Source organism: Castor canadensis, chromosome 4, assembly GCF_047511655.1.
Source record: "Castor canadensis chromosome 4, mCasCan1.hap1v2, whole genome shotgun sequence".
Lineage (NCBI taxonomy): Eukaryota > Metazoa > Chordata > Mammalia > Rodentia > Castoridae > Castor > Castor canadensis.
This window is the reverse complement of record NC_133389.1, coordinates 42,480,513-42,507,738: the sequence shown is the minus strand read 5'-3', so window position 1 is coordinate 42,507,738 and position 27,226 is coordinate 42,480,513. Positions and strand designations below refer to the sequence as shown.

Here is a 27,226-nt window from a genome sequence, read left to right as displayed (position 1 = left end):
GTCTACTCTCATGTTTAGTGCAGCTGTCACCAATGTCATTCATTTGACCTTGTTCTTGGGTGCTGAGGATTGAACTGAGGGTCTCATGCATGTGTTCTGTCACTGGGTTATACTCCCAGTTCTTATTTGACTTAACTTTATTCTGTTATCCCATGACTACAGCCTTGTTTTTAATGGCACAATGGCCACTATCAGGAATGTCATGGCATTCATGGTGTCATTTAACATAAGCTCAAGTAGCATGCACTTTTGAAAAGACCATGAAGACTTGTGCCCTCATACTAAAGAGTTTACAAGGGGGCTCCATTTGAAGAAAGGAGTAAAACCTAATCAGCCAGGGAATGGCACCTGGTAAGTCCCGAAGGATGTGCCTGAAGGGGTGGAGTGACGGGGGCATCTGAGGGGGAACCATTTCAGCAAAATAAAAATTTATCCAGCACTTAAATGTTATTTCCAGTAGCTACAGCTTTTTCTAACCTTGGGTATGTAAGAATTGGAGGTCATTTGATTCTAATCCAACGTACTTCTAAATTCAAGTTTACTTTGCAATATTCAGTTTGAGGAGTCAAGTGTCTTAATATAAACCTGATGGAAGTACTTCTATGATACTGAGGTAGATCTTTGGACATTTTAGGCAGCCTACATCATACTTCAGAGTTTGGAAATCCAGGGAAGTGGCCATGTATAGGTTGTTACAGGTTTTACCCCTGCAGAACAGGAGAGCAAGAATGAAGGCTTAAGTAGAAGGTGGAATGATTTGGGAATCCTTTTAGTCTAGCAAAAGAAAAAAGGAAGATCAAGAGTATTAAAATATTGGGAAGTGATTTTACACTGAGTACAATAAAAGCTCTCTTAGCCAATCATCTGTTGTTATTCTTCTACTTCTTTAAAACTTAGCAGATGTCATAGTAAACTGAATGCCCAAGACTCTTCTCTAGTACTCTTTGACAATTTTGGTTCTCTTGTGATTTCCTAAGTTGACTGGCATTGTTTTAGCCTCCTCCATCTCCTTTGATCATGAATACTTTTATTTAAAAGCTTCCCACTTCATCTATGTTTGTCTTCTGTTCCATCTCCCAACCATGCAGGTAGATTTTCTTGGAATGTCACTAGATTATCTGGTTACCAGATTTTTCTTATGTACATGGCTGCTGTCATCAATGTCATACTCCAGAATGGGCATGCAATATTAGGAATTCCCCCAAGACCAGTTCCCTACTGCATAATGGGGATGGTAAATGAGGTTCTAGAAAACTCTACATGAGGTCTGATTCACTAAGGAAAAATTGCTAGAGCAACTTTGAAAATTTCTTTATTTGTAGACATTTCAGAACCATTTAAATCAACAGACGATTTTTTTTAAAGACATAACATACCGTGTTTATCTTGAGGTACACATTGCGCCCATTAGATAATGCTCTGGAAAGTAACACAACTATTAACAAGTTTTCCAAGCCAAGAAACTGTAAAGATGGTTACAAAATTCTTTAAAGAGAACACACCACTTCCATTTAAGTTAGGAAAACTCCCCAAATTCTTAATTGATCTCAATTTTTAGTCTTAGCTGTTTTTATTTTAAATGGAACTTAACGTGAAAAAGTTTATAGCTAAGAAATTATCTGAGCCCTACTACATAAGGTTGTAAACAAAGGAAATCTGCAATCTGATAAACTCTCTTATGAAACTTATAGTTTAGAAACCGAAGCAGCACAATTACAGAAGACATTTGTATTTACTTTTAACTGAAATCATGTTTACTCCTTGTTTCTGGCTATCACAATGAGACAAGTTTTAAAACACCAAGTTTGGAACACATAAAGTGGTCATAAGAACCCCGTAGTATAAAGGTCTTACTTTCCATCATCTGGACTCTGGGCCTTTACTCTTCTTGCCTTAGCAGCCTTTAGATTTCTAGAAAAATAGTGGAAATTGATGAAATGGACATGTTTCTGAAAGCCTCATGTCTCCAACAGCAGATATGACATTTTTGGTAGTAGACTGAAACTGAAATTTCCTCTGAGAAGTTCACGAGGTTCTTTGGAAAACTATTTTATTTTCCAGCTTGTTATTCAGAATATTAACCTTATAGGCGTTAGGCATGAGGAGCAGTGACTTGTTGTACAAAGTATTTGGAGAAAGAAGGACTCTCCATCCACCCATCTACACCCACTCCTCCACTTCTTAGGGTGGAGTATGGATGATGTGCAGGTGGCTCTGGAATGTGAGCAGAGGCTGTTTATGCATGTGTCTGATCAGCTGGAAGGACCACTGTAATATTTCTCCTAAGATCATTGCATTTCTGCATGAGACAAGAATAAACACTGCAACTGAGCTGAGTGGGCAGTTTCATTACAACTTCATAAACTTGCATGGTATATGTGGGTTGGCAGAGTGTAAGTGCACATTTCACAGTTCATAAAGTCGAGCAGCTCAACTTAAAGAGGAGAGAACTTGCAGGCGTTTACAAGATTCTGGGAAGGAACTGGACAATGTTTGAGTTCTCCCTTTGAGTTGGGTCCATATTTTACATTTTAGCTGCTTGACTTGCTTTATTGCTGATTTTCTTTTCTGATGGGGGCCATGAAGATGATTTTAGCCATGAACTTAAGGATCCAAAAAAGGTCTTATTTAGACAACACTTCTCCCCAAGCTCCATGGTCACTTTTCTGGTTGTAGGGAACTGGTCAGAAAAGGATGGACTCAGTCTTGACCTGCCATTCTGCTTGAACAGGTCTCTGTACATTGTTTTTCACTGAGAAACTGCAGCTCTCAGCAGGAAATGGCTATTTGTATGTTCTTGTTCCTGGTCTGCATTTCTTGTCAGGATTTTCTCATGACTGTGAATGCCTTGTCAAGTCAGGGTCTTCTACAGACAGGTGCTCAGCTTGGGAATGACAATTACATTTGTTTGTGGCTTTTAGAAATGCCAGTAGATATTTATTACAATTATACCTCTTAGTGGAGGCTACCATTTCGTCCATCCGTAGATTCCTTAAAGACAGGACACACTTAGCTCACACATCCAGCTGCCAGGAAGATTTCACCTTTCTCTTATCCACACAAACATAGTCACAACAACTATGATTTTAAATATACACAATATGAGTTCCAAGAAGGCAGGGGCTGGGTCTTTTTTGACCATGATGCATGGCACACAAAAGGTGCCTAAATGGATGTAATGAATATACGAATCAAAGACCAGTCCTTGCCTTCATCGAGTCTCAATATAGACCTGGCATAAACATGCCAGAAGCAAAACAAACAAACGAATCAAAAGGAAACAATCCTGTCTTGTGTAAGGTTTTTTTTTTTTTTTCAAAAGAGAAAAGATAAGTCAGTTGTTTTATGTGGAGGCGACGTTCATAGTCAACCTGTTGCTTGCTTCTGAGGGAGAACTGTATCCAACTGCTAGGTACTGAAAAATAGGTGGAACACACAGGCTTGCTAATGAAAACTCATAGCTTCCCAACTGCATCTTGTCTGTTTTCATTCTAAAGGAAAGTTATGAGAGGCTAATTTTCTAAGGAGTTAGTTTACCTCACACAGAAGGAGGAGTCTTCTGGGTCCTGGGGTATGGGAATGCAGTACTAGAAACTTCATAGGTCTGTCAGTTCTTCTGAAGCAATACTCCAGTTGGACAACTTTATGGGGTCCTTTTTTTTTTTAATCTGGAGCATAATATTTACATTTTGGGAGGCATGTTTGGAGTAAAAAAAAGAAATTCTGTCTTTTTTTTTTTTTAAAGGAGATCTAAGATGGGAAATTAAAATAGGTATCATCACCTCAATTCTAAATCATGGGATAGATTAAAAATATCTCTAATGCCAAGAAATAATGACGTATTTTACAGGACTACAACCCTTGTCTTTAAATTTATGTATTTTTGGTGATCAGAAAGAGGAGCTCATAAAACCTGACCTAATCCTGAAGGTCATGCTGATCCCTGGTGGCTGGTCCACTCTACCCAGCAGTCCACAGTATGCACCTTGGTCACAGGCTGTCTCAGAATCTGAGGACAGACTTGGGGGTCAGCTATTTGGAGGATGCCCTGCTCAGAAACTAAAACTTTTCCAAAGTTGATATGCCTTCAAAAAAGTCAAGAATGAGGATGATAACATTTTAATCACATTTAGTGAAAATTCCCAGTTATCACGTCCTGGAATTCTTGGAATGAAAGTATGGCAAGGATGCATTTTCTTTGCAGGAGAGAAAAGAGGAGGTTTATGATATTAATATGCACTCTTATTGATATTTTAAGAATCTCCCAACAGATTTAGTAAATACAACAGAAGGATGGTCTGATTTCTGAGCTTTTCTAAGGCAAGGGGCATGTTAAGAGCACCTTACGCACTCTGACAAATGTCTCCAGATCTCTCATTAGCAGACACCAGGGAGAAAGACCCTAGAAACCGAGAATGATCATTCAACAGAAACGGTCATTTTTCCAAATGTCAACGTGGATATGCAAGACTCTGCCCTACTGCGGGCTTACAAATCACACATAATTCTTCAATACAGACTTGTACTGCTGCTTCCAAGTTTTCAGGGCTGAAGCCGAATAAGCCTGAGCGTCAAGGTTCAGGGTTCTAAGAATCTTTGGAATCATTCTGATCACTGTTCCTAAGAGAATCAACTTAATTAATCCCAATGGGTATTTGAAAGTAAACAAATATTATCTAAAAGACTGGATTCAAAAATAACATTTAAAACATGTGTATGTATTGTATACATACCTATATGTATATTTCATTTTTCTCTGCTCAATAAAACTAGCAGCAGTTATATATCAATTATTGTGGTCATGATTTGTCTTATTTCCAAGGAAGTCATATATCCTGCATCAACACATGACTTTTGGAAAATGCCTTTTGATTAAAAAGATCCCCAACAAGCATGTAACATTAAAAGTGTCATTTCATATCACTAACATTTTCAGGCACAAGAGTAAAACAATTACCATGAAGCAATCCAAACGACAGAGCACAGAGTACAGTTAATTTTCTAAAGTCAACTCTCCTGAAGAAGGGAATTGTTCAAAAAAAAAAAAACCATTTTTTTAATGATTTTTATGTCTTTCAGCTTTGGCTATTTTGTAATAAATATCATACCTTCTCAAAAAACCTACTGGGGTAAGAATGAGTTCTCTGAATATGCCTTTTGTTCTTTAGCAGCTGTTGAGTGTTGAGTGACGTACAAGGCACACCTCTAAAGTGTTCTGTACAGCATCTTTATTGATGTACAAAATAGCCTGTTCACCATTCAAAAACGTAATCTGCATAGTAAGAGTTTCTCTTATCCCTATTTACAGAGAAGGTTTTTAGTGCAAAAACATGAAATTGTGTCCCAGCCCATCCCCTCTACACACACATTTCTCAGTTTTGTTCCATGCTAGCTGGGGCTATTTGGCTATATTTTGGGCCTCCAGCCATTAATGAATTGCATTATTTTCTTCACCTGCAGTTTGCTTAATTTGAAATCCTCTGAGAGGATTTCTTCCGTTAGTTGAACAAGCAAATTCCCATCAATCTTTTCAGTGACAAAGAAGGATATGACATCTTCAGACAAACCAATGAATCGTAATGACTTGGATACTTCCTCTATAGACAGTCCTGATAGGTCAGCTGGTGGTTGCCATGGGGAACCATCACCACAGGACCTGGGGGCCAGCTGGAGGTGGAGTGGAGATGAGAAAGGGTAGGAGACAGAGAAGATGTTCTGCATACCCTTTTTAACAAAATACTGGTCCTCAGAGAGGTCCAGTGACCCCGACTTGGGGACCTCCTCAGCACCATCAATTTTCAGAGGCAAAGGAGATATTTCAGAGGTGGCTTTCTGTTCCACTGGCTTTGGGGCCCTGGGAGGTAAGGCAGGGCAGGAGATACTCTGCTTGGTCATGCCAGCTGCAGGAGCGCTCTCCTCTGTACTCTCCAGAGAGTAGCTGGCTGACTTGGGACAACCAGAGATGCTGCTACTAAATTCTGCAGTGACTGAGCTGGGAGGGCTGCTCAAAGGCTCACAGCCATCAAAATCAAAAGGTGCTGGGCAGGTTCTCTTTGGTGTGCCTGGTGTCTTTTGTCTGGGATAGCTGTAACTTCTGCTTGGATCCAGTAGGAAGTCATTCCTGGTCTGGCTCTCTGATGCTCCTGAATAATGGTTAGGCCATGAGAGCCGGGAGGCCAGGGCTTCAGTGGAAGGACTTCCAAATGGGGATTTCAGGTCCACAGAATCAGTTTTCACTCGGTTGCAGGGATAGCAGGAAACTGGAGCACTATCAGAAGGACTTGTGTCACTTTTAGTAACGCTGCTTAAAAAGCAAACACACACACAAAAGAAAATTCGTAAGAGGGGACAAAAAAAAAAGGCCAAATACCAAGCCTTTCTATACCCACAGATGTTACTTCTAAGCAGAAAAGTTCAGTTATCAAAGAACTTATTTCTTATCATGAATTCAATAAACTCACGGCCTCAGTGTTTTTTTTTAAAGAATCATTAATAAAATACATTTGCAATTATGGATATGCACATAATAATTTAAAATGCTATAGTGGAGAGAGAAAAATTATACTTATTTTTTAGCTAACAAGAAAATCATTGTTAGTGTGCATACAACGTTTGGGTCATTTCTCCCCCATGCCCCCACTCCCTCCCTTGCCGCCCACTCTGCCCCCTCCCTCTCCCCCCGTAATTATTTTTAATTTGCTTTTTTGACTAGAGTCTGTCTGTCCTTTGAGATTATTAGTTGTGTGAGGGCAAAGGCATAGCATGGTACTTTACAGTAGAGTCAGCCCTCCTTATCATAGATTCAATCAAACACAAACCAAAAGTTGGGAGGGAGTGGTTGTTGTTTTTTGTTTGCCTTTTGGTGGCATGAGAATCAACTAAATTGGGTCTTTTCTGTCAAACAGCTAGTTCATTCAATAGAGACTTAACCTCAGGGTTGTAGGTTTGACCCCATTTCCTCCCCCTAGTATATGGAATATGTCTGTCATTGTATGGATATTGGCTAATTTTTCCAGTTGTCTATGTGTTCAGTGGCATGTCACTTAGCTATAAAGTTTGTCTTTAAGCAAAGAATTGTTTGTCATCGGATGTCCTAAAACTCAAATACTACTTTTGGATAATCATTGTCCAAAGAAATCTCTGCTTCTAGGTCCCCTTGGCACACAGGTTAATTATATACTTGGTGCTGCTGTTTCAGGTCAAACAGTCATTTCAGGCCTGTTTCCCCAAAATCCTGAAATTCCCACCTTATGGGTCACCTCTTTGTCTCTGAGTACACCAGTCAAATTAAGTTTCGTGTCCATGTTCTTCAATCATGTCTGCTCTTCCCCTAAGCCCTCCCCTAAACCTCAACCTTAGTCACAGTGACCATGAACCCGAGCTCTCTCCATTAGAGCAAAGGGGCAGTCCTGTGTTAGGGACAAAAACTGAGGTGGTTCTGCTAAGTGTGTGCTGGCTCGCCTGATTTAGGTCGGAACCACACACACACCCTTCTACAGAAGTAAATTTTGCCTTGCCCATCAAAAAAAAAAAAAAAAAAAGAAAGTCATTGTTAGTAAGTGTCCAGATCCTTATGATGCGATGTGAAACATTCTCAAAGCATGTTTTGGGCTTTGCACCAATAGGTGCCGAGATTGAATAGTGCTGTCTGTGGTGGGCAAGGGAGACAGAAAAAAGTGGCAAATAGGTTTCTTGTGCTTAGTATCTGCGTGAGACAATGCCGTGATCACATTACCATCACCCATGACTCTATTTCCACTCCAAAGTCTGTAATAGAAAGAAATGCTTCCTTGCCTTGGTACAACAAAGTTACTGTAGCATATGAATTTTGATGTCTAGAAAATAACAACAAAAATGCCTGCAGACAGAGCTACTTGAAACTTCAGGAGCCTATATGCAGAGGTGTGTTCAGCCTGGGAGGGCCCCTAAAAGAGTGACAGTGAAACCACAGTGCACAGAAAAGTGTGTGTGGGGGATCAGGCTGGTGATGGAGCAGACAGTGATGTCTGGGGAAACAACAGATGGAACTGATGTTGTTTCTTTTGGAAAAGACTGTTTATTGTAGAGACTTCAAGTTTTCACGGGCTGACAGAGAAGTGGGGTGGATGTGTTTTGTTTATCTAGACATGTGAATATCTGAAAGTTAGATTGAGATAGATTTTTAACTTGATGAAAGATTTGTTTAAAAAATTATTGGCATAATGGACTGCACGACAAAAGAACTGAGCACTGGAAGGATCCAGTCAGGAGGGAATGACTACCCAATAGCGATGGTCAAGAAGAGATTTTTGTTGGGTGGAAATTCAGAGCGCAGAGCCAAGGGTACCCTTTCAATTTGAGTCCTGGTGGGAGGTGCTATTTGCTTGTGCCACAGTCAAAGTACAAAGAACCAGATGCTGGCGTGTGAGAAATGATGGTAGCTCATGCTTTGTTTCCAAAGTACTCAAGTGGGTCTTTATCAATGAATTTCTCATAGACCCTTACGGTATCTTTTTATCCCAAGACATTGGCTCTTCCATTCCATTCCACTACTCTTGCTCTTCTTCTTCCATTAAAATTACTTTACCTCTCTCCACCACCCTGCCTAGGTGATGTTCTTAAGGACCCGCAAACTGTCTGATGAGGAGGTCTGGTTGTTGTGGGCCCTGGCAGTAAGACTTACATGTTGTGCAGCCCTGAAGAATAGTAGGACAAGGTAGGGCTGGGAGAACGAGTCTGTGGCCGCGCTGGCTTGACCGTGCGAGGAGGGATGGAGGGACTTGTGGACAAAGGCTTTGCACTTCGGGGTGGAACAGGTGGGGCATTCAGGAGCCGGCATTCTTCCCTGACCTGGCGCAGAAAAGAACACTCTAGGTTAGCAACGACTGACAAGGCCTCAGGGGGCCAGCTTGATCCTGCAGAGTCTGGTGGCTACTCTTAAGCAGTAATGGTAGGGGATGTAAGCAGAGGAAAGAGAAGGTGGGAGCAAACAAGAAAGATGGTAAACACAGAGGATGCCAGAGATAAAACCAGACGCCTGTCACACACTTGCTGGGCACAGAATGATTTAGAAAGAAACTGGTGAAAATCAGCTGCTGCGGAAATATAGGAAGTAATGTGAAGTACAGCAACTTCAAGTATCTTTGGTTAGAGAGCTAGTGAGATGAGAGGATGTATAAAACAGATGTATTAAGGAAGTGAGGACATGAGGCAGTCACGATATTGACAGAAAATGAGATTCTCCCTTACTAAGTTGTGTTTATTCCCTGCTCAAGTAGAATTCAACTTGACCCAAATATTAGGAAATGTGGACTTCCTCCAGGGTTAAGGGACCTTTGGAGGTTATGTCTGGGGCTTCTCAGATGTAAATGTGTATTTGACTCCCCCAGGGAGCTTGTGAAGATGCAGATTCTAAATCTGGAAACAGGGTGAGGCCTTGACAGCCTGCATTTCCAGTAAGTTCCCAGGTGAAAATGATGCTGGGGACCAGGGCCCACACTGAGAAACAAGGGTGCACAGGGAACAAGGAAGGCAGTTCTCCAATTTAAAAGAGGAGTACTTTTGTTTATTAAAGCTGCCTTGCCCTCTCACCCTCCCCTTACCGTCACACTGGAGAGGATCTAGGCGAACCTGCTTGTCCTGACCCCAGCTTACTTTACGTCCTTACAACATACCCGAACATAATTCATACTCACCAAGTGGGCATTTGGTATGTACTTCTCCATGTCAGGCAGCAGGGGGCAGCTTATACCTGGTTCTGCTAATCCATCCTGAACTACAGAGGTTAAAAACACCCAATTCTGACCCTGACAAAAGTGCTGTGCTTTGAAATGCCCCTGCCTGCTTTCAGGACAGATCCCCATCAGTTTTTTCACCCTTTCCTTCAACTCCTTTCTGTCCAAGCAGCTATGGATCAATAAAGACAATGAAACAGTGAGCTCCTGCTACCTTTGGTGTTGAGCTTGTTAAAGATGAAAAGAAATGGACTTGTTATCACACTAGTATCCTCCACCTCCTCCACTGACTGCACACTAGGCCTCCAACTGGCATCCCAGGCCTGATTCACTTGCCAAAGAAAACCAACCAATAAGGAAAGTTGAGTGGCTCTACACACTTCTATTCTAATTAAAATGGAAGTGATTTAAAGTCTCATCCACTGGATTTCTTCCTGGGCTTGGGGATCTCTTTAATCTAATGCAAACATTTAAGTCAATTTCTTCCCCAACAACTGCACGTTTCCCCTGTTGAGCCTTTAAAAAGGTGGTGGTGGAGATGACTACAGGAAAGAAACATGGAGGAATCTAAGTTTGAATAATAAGAGGGGATTGTTCAGCTCTGGTACCATTTTGGGGTCCTCTTTCCTAAGAAGCTGAGAACCACTTAGGACACTGAAGGTTTGGATGGGTCACCATACTCCTTGGCTTTTGTGGGGCACGGTGTCATCCTCCTTCTGTCTTGATAGTGACCAGTACAGTAGCCAGCTGTTTCTTCTTTCTCAGGGAGTGCGACTTTATTGTAGGTGTGCTTGGTTTGGTGGATATTTATAGAAAGAGAACTCATGGAAAATGTGAGAGGAGTCAGTTAACCTCATTTTTTAAGATAAATAATCACTTCTCAATACTGGGGGGTAGGGTGGAGCATGAGGAAAACATGGTCAATGATGAATGCAATTTAGAATTTTCTAAGTTATTAAATATGACATTTCATTAGGGACTGCTTACCTGAGATGTCAATTATAATATGCATTTTAATTTAAAATAATTGGCTGACTTTAATCTTGGAATTCAGAAATCACCAACTAACAGTTGAATGTGTCCTGAAGAAAGTTCTCGTTTTCTGTTGTTATAACCTACCCCAGGCAACTAAGGTCTCCCAAAGCTGTTTGGTCACCTCCTTCATAACTCTGTAGTCCTGAAGGGCTTCCTTTGGGTTTCCTGCTGTGTGGTAAAGTGTGTGTGTGTGTGTGTGTGTGTGTGTGTGTGTGATGGACAGTGAAAAGAAGCACTTGTAGGCTCTGGAGCCTGGAGAGGAGAAAGATGTGGCTAACTGGGAGTGTTTACAGCTAGACTTCAAAACAGAATTTGAGACACAGGCAGCTTTTGGGGTGGCCACATGGCTCCTGAAAGGAGTTTGGGTATAATTATGAGTTCAAAGTGTATCTTGGAAAAATGATAGCTTCAAAAAAGACATTTAAAAATTTAATGGGATCCCATCTGTGACAAGAATTTTAGGGGTTAATTCTGTTGGTGTACAAAATGAGAGGCTTGTGCCTGGGACACGGGGTGGGGGCAGGTGGGGGTGGCCCTCAGTGGCTGAGGGCAGCTAACAATCCCAGACACACCTCCCTGTGGCTCTACTTCCAACTTCCAACTTGGTGCTGCCAACGCGGCTTCTCCAATGAAGTCATATTTCACGGCATGTTAAGGGAAGAATTATATGCTTTGGTGGGATATATACATTCTGCGATTCTGAAGGTATAAAGAGTGAGGGTTTACTGTACCATCTTACTTCCTGTCACTTCTACACTTAGAACAGTAATCATCCTATTTTTCTTTGCTTCCTGATTTGATTGAACACAAGGCATTAATATCCAAGAGGAAGGTAGCTATGCTGTAAATGAATTTTGTCTGACAATAAAAGGCAATTTACAAGACTGGATGGCCAATCACCCTATTTCCGGTTTTCTCTCATATTCAATATCATTTTAAGTGCTACATTTCCAGCACATTCTCTGAAAGCCCTCAGCATGTGGCTTTCATCGTGCTCCTTCCCTTCCAGTAGATGAAGGCCAGCCTCCTCTGCCTTTCACCTAAAGTCCTCTGCAGTATGGCTCCACCTCGTCTTTCTGGCTATTTCTCCCCACTCCATCAATAAGAACATGAAGATCTAGGCGGTGGATTCAGTGTCACCAACACACCTTGTGCTTTCCTACCTCTATTTTCTGCTTTCTCTTCTATTGCCCATTCCTACCACACTGCCCATTCCTACTATCCAGCCCCAAACATTACATGCTTTGTCTAGGATTGATCCCTTCTACTGAATTCCACTAACATGGTGTTACATTTACTTACTCTCCATGTATATTCAATTAGCCTGTGAGCTAAAATGGTAGGGACTGTCATCATTGTTACTACTGTCCTTGGATGGCAGAGTTTGGGAATCTGCCACCTCTGGTACAAATACATCACACAGACTGCCAGGTAAAGCTTAACTTTAAAGTATATAGCACTAAATGCCTTTTATATTCTTATGTGGCATTGATATTGACAAGACATTTGGGCTAGGTGTCTGTTTTTGTGATACCATGTTCATCAACAATCTAGAAAACAAAATGGAGCTGGTATACCTGGCACAAAGACCACCACCAACTCCACCTCCACTACCACATTTTGATATAGTATTACAGTGAAAATGATAATGACTATTCTTAAATTAGGAAATAATGTGGTTTTATCAGCACCCCTCTTTCCTCCAAGTAATGCCTATTCCAAAATTAAGATATAGTAGATTATTTTGTGACTGGTAGAGTACAGCCTTTCCGTTCACCTCCAGTGTAGCATTTAAGGCTGATCTTCAAATAGCAACACATGAGAGAGGTGCTTGTATTTGCAAAAATAAATCTCTAACACCAGCTTAAGCGAGGGGTTGGCATTCTGTTGTGAGGTGGATGTTACCAACCATTGCAGATTATGGGTAACCTTCATCCATCTGTAACTAATTTCTGGCTAAAAGTAGCTCGAGTGTCCATAGAGAAGCTCTGCCATCACAGGCATACTATATATGGATCCAGGTGGCAAAATGGAGGGCTGACTTCCATTCATACCCGAGCCTCCATTTATGAGCTGTTCTCTGATCTAAAGCTTTTTTCTGCAGCTGTTAACATGTCTGGCACAATTCCCTCCCCCTTCTCCTTCACAGAAGTCTTCACTTTTCTAAAATGACAATTACTTAATTCTTATCAAATATATGGCACTGCTACCCCAGTGTTAATAACATCCTTTCTGGTATTCACATAGCAGATTGCTAACCTAGAGCTAAATACAAAATTAATTTATCAAAAGGTAGAAATGGTGCATTCTGATTTTCTAGAGTCTACAAGGCATATTCCTAGGGAAGTATATTCAAATGCCTGTCTTTTCACACACTGAAATAATCTAGCGTGAGGGTCTGAAGTAAACTAAAAAAGGTGTCTGTCTTAGGGGCTGACAGCTGGGACCACAGTCACCATCTACTTTCACTGTCTCCAAGAGTCTGAAGAATATGACCACAACTTTTCCTTTTCCTACATCCTATATTAACTTCATTTTGCTACTTCTTTGTTCAACTATATGTTGTGTACCTAGTATGTTCATTGAGCTTGTGTTGACTACATGAATTCATTAGTCATGAAGAAGAAAAATATAATTAATATTAAAAACTGGTAAGTGTAATAACAGAAATATGTGGGAAAGGTTTGTGGGAGCACCATGAATTTACTCAAGGTAGCAGAAGAAGAATATATTCAGAGGAAATTTTACTAGGAAAGTCTCAAAGAAGTGTTTGTATAAAAGGAACAGAGGACATGGACAACCAGAATGATGCTCTAGTCTGGGGTTTGGCATGATGAGACAAACAAACTGAGAAGGAAGATCAAGGCTTAGGAGAAACCAAGGAGTTCAATGTTGAAAAGACTGGTTGAACTTGACTATACTGGTGGATAGAATCTGGAGTTACGAAGGCATGGAGATCTCAGAAAAGAAGTGAAGAAGGATGAATCCCTAAGGGATGGGCAGAAGAGGAGAAAAACAAGTGAGTATATTTCACTGCTCACAGAGCAGAACCATGATTGAACAGAGCTAAGGAAGCCTTAGGCGGGAGGTCTGCAGAAGATCAATAGTGAAAAGGTACAGAGATAAAAGGAAGTCATGAACAGAGCTAGAAGAGATTCACTATATAGACAGCAGGTCAATGGTGAGCTTAACAAATGAGGCTTGAGTCACAAGAGGGGCAGGGGCAGATTCCAGTGAGTCAGGGTTAAGGGGAGGTGAGAGTTGAGTTTGTGAGGCAGAGTGCTTTTTTGTTGAATTTGCTAGAAAGGAAGGGGTGAGGGAGTTGCCAGAAAGGGAAACTGGACTGAAGGAAGCATGCATATTGTTTTAAATAATTATTTTTTTAAATCTGGAAGAAACTTGGGAAATGTGCCTGGGTATGTACATGCATGGATAACCTGGAGGTTGTCACAAGCCTTCTTGGACCCTGTGTTTGACTTTTACTTAAGAGGATGGAGGGGAGAACACATTTTCTCACAGCTCTCTCTTTTGCCATGGCATCACTGGCCCCATAAAGTTAGAAACATAACTAATAGTAGCTTAGCATTCAACAGCTAAAGCAAAGATGAAACACACCCAATAAAATAATGACTGTAGAATACTTCAGGTTTCTAAGCAAATATGACCAACAAGAAGTTAAACCCAATTTTCATCTTTGGTCAGAATCAAATGCATCATGGAATAGCACTACTTTCTTGACTTTCAGAAGACTGTTCAGAAGTGTAACTTCATTTCTTGTCTCCTGGTAGAATCACTTAACCTTCCCTTCTCTCCACTCCCTATAGCTGTTTAGTTGGGAAGAACTTAAGCACAGGATAAAAGGACCAAAACTTTGTTTAAAAAAAAAAAAAAAAAAAGAAGGGATTTTTCTTTAACTTCCCATGTTAAAAATAATGCACAATTTCTTACTCATACAAAGTGCATTATTACATAGTTGGAAGATGGGTTGGAAAACGTAATGTTTGCATGACAAATATTCAAGGATTATATATAATTGGTGAATTTCATACATATCACTGATGAACTTATTTGTTTCTCCTGTATATGTCTTTGACAATTCTAGGAATTAAAAGAGCACAAGAAATAAAAGACACACCAAATTTATGAAACAGCATGGTTTGACAATGGGGGCTTTTTGATATGATAATATTTCTTGGGAAGTCTTCATTTTTTGGTATTGTAGAACTCCCACACTTTCACACCCCTTCACTAACTAACCAATGAGAAAGCTTAAGAAAAGTAAACTTCACTATGACACATTCTTTTAGAATTCTCAGATAACCCTTTTGGGGAAAAAAAAAAATCAACAACATAGCAATGGTTGCTCAACTCTTTTTTTCCCAGTACTGTACTTGTTTGAACTCAGAGCTTCATGCTTGCTAAGCAGGTATCTACCACTTAAACCATGCTCCCAGCCCAATAACTCCTGATTTTTTTTAATGGTCTTGGGATTTGAACTCAGGGCCTTTGCACTTGCTAGGCAGGCATTTTACCATTTGAGCTATACCTCAAGACCTAAAGATTTTAATAACAGATTTTTCTTTTCTTTTTCTTTTTGGCAGTACTGGGGTTTGAACTCATGGCATCATCTTTGCTAGGAAAGTGTTTTACCACTTGAGCCATATCCTCAGCTCAACTCTTACACAGCAGACAATGGAGTTGGAGACACCTGCAAGGCCACACATTTCTTTATAGTTTATGATCAGAAGTCTACCACACACACCTGATTGTGTTGGGGCAACAGCTCCTGTCTCACAGACCACACTGTCCATAATTGTGAGGAGTCACTAGAGAGAGTCTGGAATAGTCAGGGGTATGGGCCACTTTGTTTCCATGTTGACAATTCAGAAAATATATATGCTATAGGTGAGCCTGATTTAAAATTGGATTCACCTTTATTATGAGTTTTATTCTCTAAAAACCCAAATTCAGGACAATGTTGGCAATTCAAAGAAAGGAGTTTTGTAACTAGGCTGCCTTGAACTTTGTAACTTTGCCGTCACTGTATGCTCTCTGCCCTGTATTTTACATTTCTTCCCACACTCCCTCTCCCAGATAACAAAATCATTACAGCCTTAAGAAATCTTATTTATAAAGAGGCTTTTATACAAAGAGTTCATAACCCTGTCACATAGCCATCAGTGGATATTTTCAGCCAAACAGAAATTAAAAATTTTTGTAATAACAAAATGAAATAAATGAACCTCTATTTGATTAATTTCATAAGGCCAAATGTGATTTACAATCAAAATTCAGATTCTCAGGTGGATTAGTTGCTTTTTTTTTTTTACTTTTATACATTGATAATAAGGATGTAAGACAGAACTTTCTGGGAAAAGGCCTCCAATATTCAAGCCCCAGGCAAGGGAGGATGGGGGAGGGCACAGGAGGCCACTCAGCCGGTGGCAAGAAGGGAAAGTGACTCTGAAAAGAAGTACTTGTTTAAAATCTAGAGTGCTTCTATGGACCCAGAAGAAAGGATATGCCACTGGGGCCTAGAAGAAAGGCCTTTCCTGAGCAAGGAGTATAACGCATCATGGATGCACTTACAAAGTATGTAACCTTCCCATTAATGAGACTATATACAAATGATATCAAAGAATACAGAGCTGAAACAAGACTCATCCAATAGAATACTACAATCATCTTTATTATTATCCTAATCATTGAGATTTCTGATGGAGATAGAAGAAAAAAAAACTTGACTTAGAAAGTTTCACTTAAAAACAACCTACTATGACAGACCTGGTGGTACTGTCTAGAATCCTAGAACTCTGGAGGCTGAGGTAGGAGACTGTTGAATTTGAGGACAGCCTGTGCTACATAGTGAGACCCTGTCTCAAAAAACTGTAAATGAATGAATGAATAAACAACCTACATGAAGTTTCTGGGTAAGGATGATGGATTAGAAGCTTCCTCAGAAGAATCGATAAGTCAGGGTAATAAAAGACAGAGTATATTAAGAACTAAGAGAAGAAGGACATTGGGAATCACAAAAAAGGTGACAAGACAGCTAAAAAGCACAGGGAAATGGAAAGTCTCTGCAGGGTAAAGAAGGAAACAGCCTGCAGCTCCAATCCTGGCTCCAAGACTAGGTGGGTGGGGAAGGGGTATGAAGTCACAATCACAAGGCAAACCCAAGCCTTAAACAGTGTGTGTGTGTGGGGGGGTGGGGTTGGTGTGACACAGACTGCTTCTGCATGGCAGGCCAGCACTGAAGGAGAAAGTCATTTTGTTTTCCCCCCATCTTGGAGAGTAACATCTTGAGAAGGGACCTATTATGTGAGACTGAGCTTCTCTGGGGACCTGAAAATAAGAACTGAGCAAGTCTGGGGACACCTGCCACGGTGTCTGGGTGGGAGACAGTCATGAGAGGCTGCAGTATAGAGAGGGTGGATTGGCACGGACATGCTGAGGCAGTGGGTAGCTGGACTGTGAAGGATGTGGTGGTCGGTGGCCCTGTCCTCTGTTGTCTGAGATTACTGTACAAACTGCGACCTCCGTGTCTGAGCTGTGGTCAGTGGATTGCTCAGCCTCTGGAGCTGCCTCTGGTTTGTTGCCAGGCAGGACTGAGTTTTGAACCCAAGTCTTGTGGCTCACTAGCTCTCCCTAGGCTCCCTACTACAAAGGGTGATTTACTGCTGGGTGGGGTCTGAAAGCATGGAGACTGCCGGTCTTCCCTTCCAGTGCAGATCTTAGTGTTCTGTTTGTTTCTTTCATTCTCCAATGCACTTGGGAGATACCTCTTGGCTTGGACATTTGCTGCCCCTGGGTGCACAAACTGAGGGACCTTTGTAGTAAGTGGGAACTTGCCCCCTCCAGCAAAGCACATGGGGTTCAGCAGTGGTTTGTAATATGCAAGGAAGAGAAGCTTCTGAAATGAATGCAGCCTTAAAGCTGACAACTGATGCTTAACTAGCCAGCCTGTCCCTCAGTCTCTAAAATACCTATATGAACAGTAGGAACTACAGTCAACTCCAGTGACAGGTTTAAAGCCAGCCATGGGCAAATAGTTTGCTAAGATCTTATCTTGAAAAACCCATCACAAAAAAAAGGGCTGGTGGAATGGCTCAAGATATAGGCCCTGAGTTCAAACCTCAGTACCATAAAAAACCCCAAACAAACATGTTCTTATTTTTATTCTGCCTCTTACCTTTATTTAATTTTATTTATGTATATTTTCTTTAACTTGTTATCAGATCTTTTAATTCAGGCTCTTTTCCTCCTCTGTACATTCTTCTCTGTTTTCTTCTTTTAATTTAACCATGTCGCTTTCATTTTCCCTTTCTCTTCACCCTACTTTATTTCATTCATTATAATTACTTTTACCTTAACTAATTCACTTTATAGTTTATTCTGCATTATTGGTGTAGTAGTTGGCTTTAACTGATTTTGATTTTATCTGTATATCTGGTTTGTTTTGGTGCTTTGTTTTTACCTCTCTGAGTGATACTGGGGATTCAGCCTTCAAGAGTAGGCTAATCACTAAGAACACTCCCAAATAAAATCATAAGAGAAATCTATCCCAACAGTCACAACTCAGAAATACACTAATATGAAAAATCAAGGCAGCATGACTCTTTCAAAAGTCCACAACTCTTTAATAATTGAATCCAAAGATATTGAAATGGCTGCTATGCCAAAGAATTCAAAAGTCTAGATTTAAAAATGATCAATGACCTTCAAGAGGACTCAAATACACAGATGAATGAAGTAAAGAAGCTAATTCAAGACCTGGATAAGAAATTCAATGACCTGGACGAGAAGTTCAGCAAAGAGATAGAGATGCTGTAAAACAAACAAACAAAACCAAATGTAAATCTTGGGAATGAATAAATCAAATAAAATACTCCATGAAAAACATTACCAGCAGACTAGAGAAGGTGGAAGGAAGCCTATCAGGGATTGAAGACAAGGTTGAGGAATTATTATAGTCAGGTAATTATAAAGAAAACAAAAGCAATCATGACAAAACAGTCAAGATCTTTGGGAGGAGATTAAGAAACTAAGCCTATGAATCTGTGCTGTACAAGAGGTTACCAAGATTCAGACTAAAGGAAGAGAAAACTTATTCAATGATATTATAGCAGACAAATTCCCAAATCCATGGAAAGAAATGGACATCCAAATACACGAGGCATTTAGAAACCTAATAGATATGACCAAAAGAGAACCTCTCCAGGTCAAAAAGAAAAGCCTGGGACCAGACAGATTCATAGCTGAATTCTACCAGACCTTTAAAGAAGAAGCAACACCAACTTCCTGATGGAAAATCAGGGAAACAAAAACAAAATCAAAACAAACAAAAAAAACCCCTTCAATAAAATACTTGCAAACCAAATTCAACAACATATTAAAAAGATCATATACTATGATTAAGTGATACAAGGATAGCTCAACATACACAACCAATGACCACAATACAGCACATAAACAGAGTCAAGGACAAAAGTCACTGGCTCATTTCAATAGGTTAAAAAAAAATTCCCTCACAAAATTCAACATCTTTGTATGATAAAAAACCCTGAAGGAACTAGAACAGAAGGATCATACCTCAACATAACAAAGGCTATCTATGACAAATCTAGAGCCGATGTTATATGTCTATATGGAGGAAAACAGAAAGCACTTCCTCTAAAATCAGGAATGAGACAAGCATGTCTACTCTCTCCGCTCTTACAGAATAATACAGTGCACTTAAATTCTTAGCTAGAGCCATAAGGCAAGTGAAAGAAATAAAAGGGATACAAATAGTAAAAAGGAAGAATCAAACTATATTATTAGTTGCAGACAATATGATCCCACATTTAAAAGACCCTAAAACTCTATCAAAAAGCTCTTAGATGTGATAAACACTTTCAGCAAAGTAGCAGGATATAAATATCAACATAAAAAATTCTGTAGTTTTTCTATATACTAATAACAAACATGCTGAGAAAGTAGTTTTTCTATATACTAATAACAAGCATGCTGAGAAAGACATCAGAAAAACAATCCCATTCACAATAGTCTCAGGAAAAAAAATACCTAGGAATAAAACTAACCAAGGAGGTGAAATACCTCTACAGTGAAAACCACAAAACACTAAAGAAAGAAATTGAAGAAGACACTCGAAGAGAGTAAGCCCTCACATGTTCATGGAGCAGCAGAATTACTATTGTGAAAGTGGCTATATTTCCAAAAGTGATCTACAGATTCAGTTCCATCCCCATCAAAATTCAAATGACATTCTTCACAGAAATAGAAAAAATTTTTTACAATTCATATAGTGGCATAAAAAGAGTTCAAGAAGTCAATGCAATCCTGAGCAAAAAGAGCCATGTTGGAAAATTAGAAATAAGGGCAAAATAGTTTCTGCTGGGTATAAGGGGGGGGGGGAGAGGGAGGGAGGCGGAGTGGGTGGTAAGGGAGGGGGTGGGGGCAGTGGGGAGAAATGAACCAATCCTTGTATGCACATATGAATAATAAAAGAAAAATGAAAAAAAAAATGAAGGAAGTACTGACAAAAGCAGAAGCATGGACACTTCAAAAATGAGAAGGACACAAAAGAATATTTGCCATGTGATTGTATTTCAGAGCTCACAGAAACTATATGAGGTTCTGGAAAAGGCAGATCACTCAAGGTGTCAGAAAGCAGGTCAGTGGTTGTCTAGGGCTGGGAGCAGGTGAAGCTGTGGGCACATAGGAACAAAGAAGCTTCTTGGGGGATAGAAAGTGTTTTTTTTATCTTGATTGTGGAGGTTCTGGGAGTATATGTGTTCATCACTGCTCATAAACTGTAAATTCAAAAAAAAAAAAAAAAAAGAGCCATGTTGGAAGTATCACGATACCTGACTTAAAATTATATCAAAGAGCCATGGTAACCAAAACAGCATGACACTGGTACAAAAATAAGACAGGCAGACCAACGGAATAGAACAGAGGATCCAAGCTATCTGATTCTTGATAAAGGTGTCAAAAATGTACATTGGAGAAAAGACAGCCTTTTCCAGTGCTACAAAAACTGTACAAACAGAAACTAGACTCCTACCTGTTACCCTGTACAAAAATCAAAGACCTTAATATAAGACCTGAAACTTTGAAATACTACAAGAAAACATAGGGAAAACACTTTAAGATATAGGAAATAGGTAACTGACTTTCTGAATTGGACTCTAATATTCCAAGAAATAATTGAGAAACTATTCAGGAATAATTCAGGAAGAATTGACAAATGGGATTGCATTAAATGAAAAAGCTCCTTTACAACAAAGGAGACAATTACCAGAGTGAAGAGAAAGCCTACAGAATGAGAAAAAGTCTTTGCCAAAATTTATCCTAGAAGGGATTAATATCCAGAATATGTAAAGAGCTCAAGAAATTAAACATAAAAAGAACAAATAATCTAATTAATCAATGGACAAATTAATTGAATAGACAGTTCTCAAAGGAAGAAGTACAAATGGCAAATACATTAAGAAATGTGTAACCTCTGCCATAAAAGATATGCAGATGGAAACAACAATGAGATTCCATCTCACCCCGGTCAGAATGAATGGCTATCATCAAGAAAACAAACAATAAATGCTGGCAAGGATGTAGGGGAAAAGGAGCCCTATATACTGTTGGTGGGAATGTAAATTAGTGCAGCCACTAGGGAAATCAGTATGGAGGTTCTTCAAAAAAACTGAAACTAGAACTACCATATGATCCTGCTGTACCACTGCTGGGTATACACCTGAAGGAATCTAAGTCAGCATACAATAGATACCTACACACCCATGTTATTGGGATGCTATTCACAATAGCAAAGTTATGGACTCAGGCTGGGTGACAATTACTAGATGAATGCAAAAAGAAAATGTGGTATTATATCATATGCAGGACAATGTATGGAACTGGAGATCATCATCTGCCAAAGTGATTTTAAGTAAAATAAGCCAGATTAAGAAAAACATTGTATATTTTCTCTCATATGTAGAATCTAGACTTAAAAATAAAAGACATGAAATTAGAAGGGGGAATATTTGGTAAGAGAAAGGGGACTGGCAGCAGGAGGGAGGATAAGAGACAGTAATGGGGGAAGAAGATGATAAAAGTATATCACACACACACACACACACACACACACACACACATAGAGAAATAGATGGAACTGATATAATGAGGGCTGGATTCAAGTGACAGAGAGCCTACCTAGTAAACACAAGGCCCTGAATTCAAAACCCATATTGCAAAAAATAAAAAGAAAATAAAATGACATAATTAAATGCACTATTTTGTACAGTTAATAATATGCTAATAAAAATAAAGCCAACCTACATAAAATGGAAGGTAATTAGTTTGCAAGTTACCAAAACACAGTAACAATTTAGTCCTTATTTCAATTAACATATGGGAATGTATGGCTTGCTTACACAGTACTCCTCAAAAGTTATAATTAAAACTAATTAAATGTCAAATGCCCTAGGAGATCTCCTTAATCAGTGGAATCTCAAGTAAATGTTTTTGTAGAGCAGTTATTTTGAGAAGTAAACAATCACTTCCATATTTTTTTCCTTGTAGTGCTGGAGACGGAATGCAGGGCTTCCCCCATGCTAAACAAGCTCTCTACCATTGAGCTACATTCCAACCTCCACTTTCACATTAATCTTTTTAGACCTAAACTGGAATATCAAAATTTGCACTTTGTGCCAGGTATGGTGGTGCACATCCATAATCCTAACATGCCCCTAATCCCAGCACTCCAGAGGCAGATGCAAGATGATCAGGAGTTCAATCCCAGCTTGGGCTACACCGGGAGACCCTGTTCCAAAAGACACCAAAAAAAGTAAACCTGTACTTTAATGCCTTTTCTAATATTCATATTTGACAGAGGGAAAAGCCCAAGGACAAAATATGATAAAGATTCAAAAAACAATCAATTCTCATGGTCGCTTCCCTTAGTTCATAAACACACATTCTTACAGAGCTTTCTTAATTTGTCTACTGGATGGCCAAAGAAGCCAGGTCGAAGATCTGGTAGTGCTATGGCCTAGCCTAGCTGTGCCGGAGGAATGGAGTTATTCATGGTAACCTCACAGCTTCAAGATTGCTATACAGGTTGGTGTACGATTAAATTCTTGACTGTTCACAGCCTTAGGCCCACAAGCAGCCTTTTCACAGGCACCCTAAAATTCTTCAGACTAACTCCCCATTAAGGGATTCTGTGCTCTTGGGATCCATGGATGTTAAGCAGTTCTGTAGCTCTTTTTTTTTGGCTTATGAGGACTGCAACGTTTTTGACAATTTCACAACCAGGTAACTATCACACTTATTCTACCAAGTAGATATTTTAAAAGTGAGATAATGAATGTTCTATTTGAAAAAGCAATTGTGTTTTTGTAATATTTAGCAAAAAAAGAAAAGAAACTATCAAACATACTTTGGGGATGTGAGGGCAAGCAACCCCCGTCTGGGTGTCAGAGATACCTCTGTTGATTTGGCTGTGGTACCCTTAAACCTCCTTATTCTTTGGAGTGGCCTTACAAACTTAAAAAAGATGACCTCCTCTCTTTGCTCCTTAGTTAAGGAAGGACTTGGGATGGGGAGGGGAGAGGGAAACTCTAAAAAAAAGTCACTCTCTGTCTGGCCCTAAATTGGAATCTATCTTATATTAAATTATTGCCACTCTATTTTGAATGCTTACCAGGTGCCAGGGAAAAGTGCCAAGTACTTTGTACAATATAATAATGCAGCAAAGAACTTATTATCCCCACAGGAACTGAGTCAGGCAAACTACAAGGTATGAAGCTTCTAAGTTGAAGACTGTGTATTCTAATCCCGGTGTGACCTCAGACACAGTGCTGTGTGCCTCTCCTGATCTGTCCCACTTCTCTCCTGAATTCCACCGAGGGGGGAAATAAAGACTCCCAGGACTCTTGGTATCTCCTTCCATTTTTCTATTAACTTTCCAGTATGCCTAAGGCAGATTCAGACATTCCAACAAAGGGTCAAATGAGTCTTTTGAAGTACTCGCTGGACTAGACCTAATCAATCTGCCATTAAGGTCATCGTTTAAGTCTTGTTTTTCTCAAACACCAAAATATGGTATGCTTCATTATGGGAACTTTACTGATACTGTGCTTGAGCCATGAATACATGTCATCATTTCATCTTATCCTACACCCTGTTTCTTCAGTATCATAATAAAACCAGTAGCTCACAATCTAGAATTCCTTGGAGGACACTGATCACTGGATTTTGGTTTGACCTTATAGGCTTTTTTCTTTTTTTTTTTTTTCAGGGCTGGGAATTGAACCCAGGGCCTTGTACATGCTAAAAAAGTGCTCTACCACTAAACAACATATCCTCCGCTTGACTCCATAGTTTTGATTACCATTTACTTGTAATTCACTGCACAGATCACGGTTTGGGAGTCATTCTATTTATAGAATTCCATAAAGTGTTCCAAACATCATTACTCTCCCAAATGGCATTTTCTAAAGAGAACAAAGAAAAAAAAAGACAGTTCTTGAAAATTATCACTTGTGGAATATTATCTGGGTAAATACTTTAGACATATTAGCCAATACCCAGATATTAAAATGATGAACAGAGGCCCACAATGATATGAAACAGAAGATGTGTTTAGAATACATGGATCAATAGGATAATCCAGGTCATCCTGCTCCAGGGGCTCCTTACAAAATTTTAAAGTGACAATGGCACCACTCAGTGAGCTGAGCATGCTGGAACAGTTCTGGAGGACATAAGCAGCTGAGTCCCTTCAACCCCTGGAACCAACAACTGTTTTCTTTTCCCTGGGACATTCCTGTCAGGAAGGGAATAGCTCCTTACACTCCAGAGAGGTAAGTGGCAGTGCTTTGTTTAACAACCTGCATTAAACATTCTTTACAAGCACACACAGCATAAATCTAATCAGGCATGATCGCTGAAAGGGAAAGATTTATTCTCACTTTCATAGAAAGAAACAAAGACAATCAAAATATTCGAGAGAGCGTAATTGTGTCACAACTTAGGACACTGGAGCTGAAAGTGACAAGCAGAAGAATTAGAAGAAAAAGAACAGGCAGACATGTACCATAAGGTACCTTTACATCTTAACACGGCTGTGTTAATAAAACAGTTCATTAGCCCATTGCCAGCTTTGCATCCCTTACTACAAAAGATGTTTTTCCCTTGGCTCTTTCATGGTCTTAGTACCTTCTGCTTCTGAGGACCTCGTGGGAGCTGTCATCTTCTCAGATAACGTCCTGTTGGCGTCAATGGAAAGCTCACTGTCATCTTCAATTAGACACATGGCACATCTCTCTCCCAGGACTCCCTCTACTTGATCTAAGGCAAAACTCTTATTTAATTCTGTGGGAGCACTTGAATTTATGCCCCATTAAAGTTCCCTTTTGAAAATTACAAACTGAAGCCACATCTAACAGTTAATGTGTTCTCTGATCCCTACATGCATCCTAAAAATGGAAAATTCATTTCACGGTCACAGAACCAATAAAAAAAAAAGACTTCATTTAAAATGCCTAAATTTTTCTTTAAAAGTAAATTAAATGATTTCAGGTGTTTATAAAAATCCTTTTTAAAGTGCTTTATAAACAGTGGACATACTCTTAAGAAGATTCTCTTATGTTTAAGAAAATGTAGCTTAAACTGGAGGCCAAAATCTTTTCTTTTTGTATGAGATTTGATTATAGCTTCAAATTTAACTCCAGTGTTTTTCTTTCAGTACTAAGGTCAAGAGTGAACTTCTTAATATTTATGTTCTTATTCATCTTTTACCAGCCACACACACACACACACACACACACACACACACACACTTTACTGCCGGACTAGGTTATATAAGTGACCTTGGGTGTGACCACCTCATATGAGTACATCAGTTAGTCAACAAACATGAGAAACACTACACGACAGACAGGAGCAGGGTTCAAAAAAAAAAAGCTCATGCAGTCATGTTCCTAATAAAGATCCAGGATGATAACATTAAATACACAGCTGAGTTTTGACATCACTAAAGGCGGCTTGTGCTTGTTAGCAGGGGTGTCCCCTAACTTTTTACTTTGGTTTTTGGAAATACCCTTAGGGAACCTCTGACATGAATACAAGGACCTCAATTCCACCAAGAATTCTCCAAATATTCTACAACCTCTCACTGAATACAGGTATCTCTGTGCTTTGCCTGGAAGATTCTTTAGGAACAAAGGAATGTTTAGACCTATAATTTCTGTAGGTGGGCCTCTATCAGGAAACCTTTGCAAGGCTCTTTCTGGACAGCTAAGCAGGGTGCCTGACACCAATTACTGCCTAAAATCCGGGGCGGTTCATATCCTGCCTCCCAGCCTTTTGGGCATCACTGCCCTTCCTATGTCCTATCCAACCCTATCCAAGTGGCCCAGCAGAACTTGTGTGCTTAAGCTGTTCTGCTCCCATACGCATGCTCGTGCCTTCCCTGGCATGTTCCTTCTCATCCTTCTGGTCTTCCAAGTCATGCATATTCTCTAGATTCATTTAAAATGTCACAGTCTCCATGAAGGCTTTGCTCATTCACTCCCAACTTTTCTCTTTGTCCTTTGATTGCCCCCACACATCATGGGTTTCTCTCTAATTGTTTATCAGTTTTCAACCTGTTTTCATCTGTTTACTTTCCACATAAAACTGAAAGCTACCAGGATCCACAGTCTGGGTCTTATTGATGCCTGTGTTTCTAGCATCTTGCCTAATAATTCCATGGTTTTGAAACTGGGTTCTGCATAGCCCTAGGGTTCCAGAGAGGTATCTTGCAAGAGTGGGCAGGGGCACAAGAAAGACCATCTTTCCTCAATCTGTGCTTTAGTGGAGTGGGTTTTGACTTTAATTCTTCTAATGTACTAGGATTCATAAGATTTTTAAAAAAGAATTCTGCTAGAGATAGAAAAAAGAAAAGCACTGTAGAAGATACTGTTAAACAAATGAACAGAATTATACCCCAAGCCTCTAGGGCTTTCTTCCTTTAGATATAGTGAAATGCAATGACCAAATGAGTAGCAAAGTTTCAGGGTGGCTGTCAACCAACCCTGAACATGGTCAAAACAGAAGGCCCTTTTTCTTGTTTGAATTGACCTATTTTTGGGGAGGTGGCAGTCTGGGGATTGAACCCAGGGCCACATGTATGCTAAGCATTGGCTCTACCACTGAGCCACACTCACTCCCAGGCCCTGTACACTAAAATTTAATGGACGACTCACCAAGTTCTGACTGAGTTATGTTTAAGGTGTAAATAGAAGCATGTGGTGCCTGGTTCTGGAGTGTGTGTGTGAGTGTGTACATGAGCACACCTTCATGCTTTATTTCAACATAACTTCAGGGATACAGGAGAGAGTTAAAAGTGATGCTGATGCCTCATGATTCCTCTCTGCTTCCCCTCCCACCAGCAGTAGATGTGTTCCTCTTTCAGTCTTTCTTATCACTGT

General features: G+C 39.9%; 1 protein-coding gene across 19 annotated transcripts in view; it reads right to left on the bottom strand.

Annotated features, from left to right (window-relative positions):
- Positions 1 to 1,296: 1,296 nt before the first annotated feature.
- Garem1 (GRB2 associated regulator of MAPK1 subtype 1) overlaps positions 1,297 to 27,226 on the bottom strand; it is a 189,589-nt gene continuing 163,659 nt past the window's right edge. For 18 of the 19 annotated variants that reach the window (XM_074070069.1, XM_020185797.2, XM_074070072.1 and 15 more), the window contains 2 exons: positions 8,663 to 8,829; positions 1,297 to 6,304 (listed from right to left, as the gene is read on the bottom strand). In XM_074070069.1, the coding sequence (XP_073926170.1) occupies positions 5,407 to 6,304; positions 8,663 to 8,829 (1,065 nt within the window). In that variant the 3' untranslated portion in view covers positions 1,297 to 5,406. The remainder of the gene's footprint in view (positions 6,305 to 8,662; positions 8,830 to 27,226) is intronic. The other variant, XM_020185798.2, reaches the window with a different exon arrangement.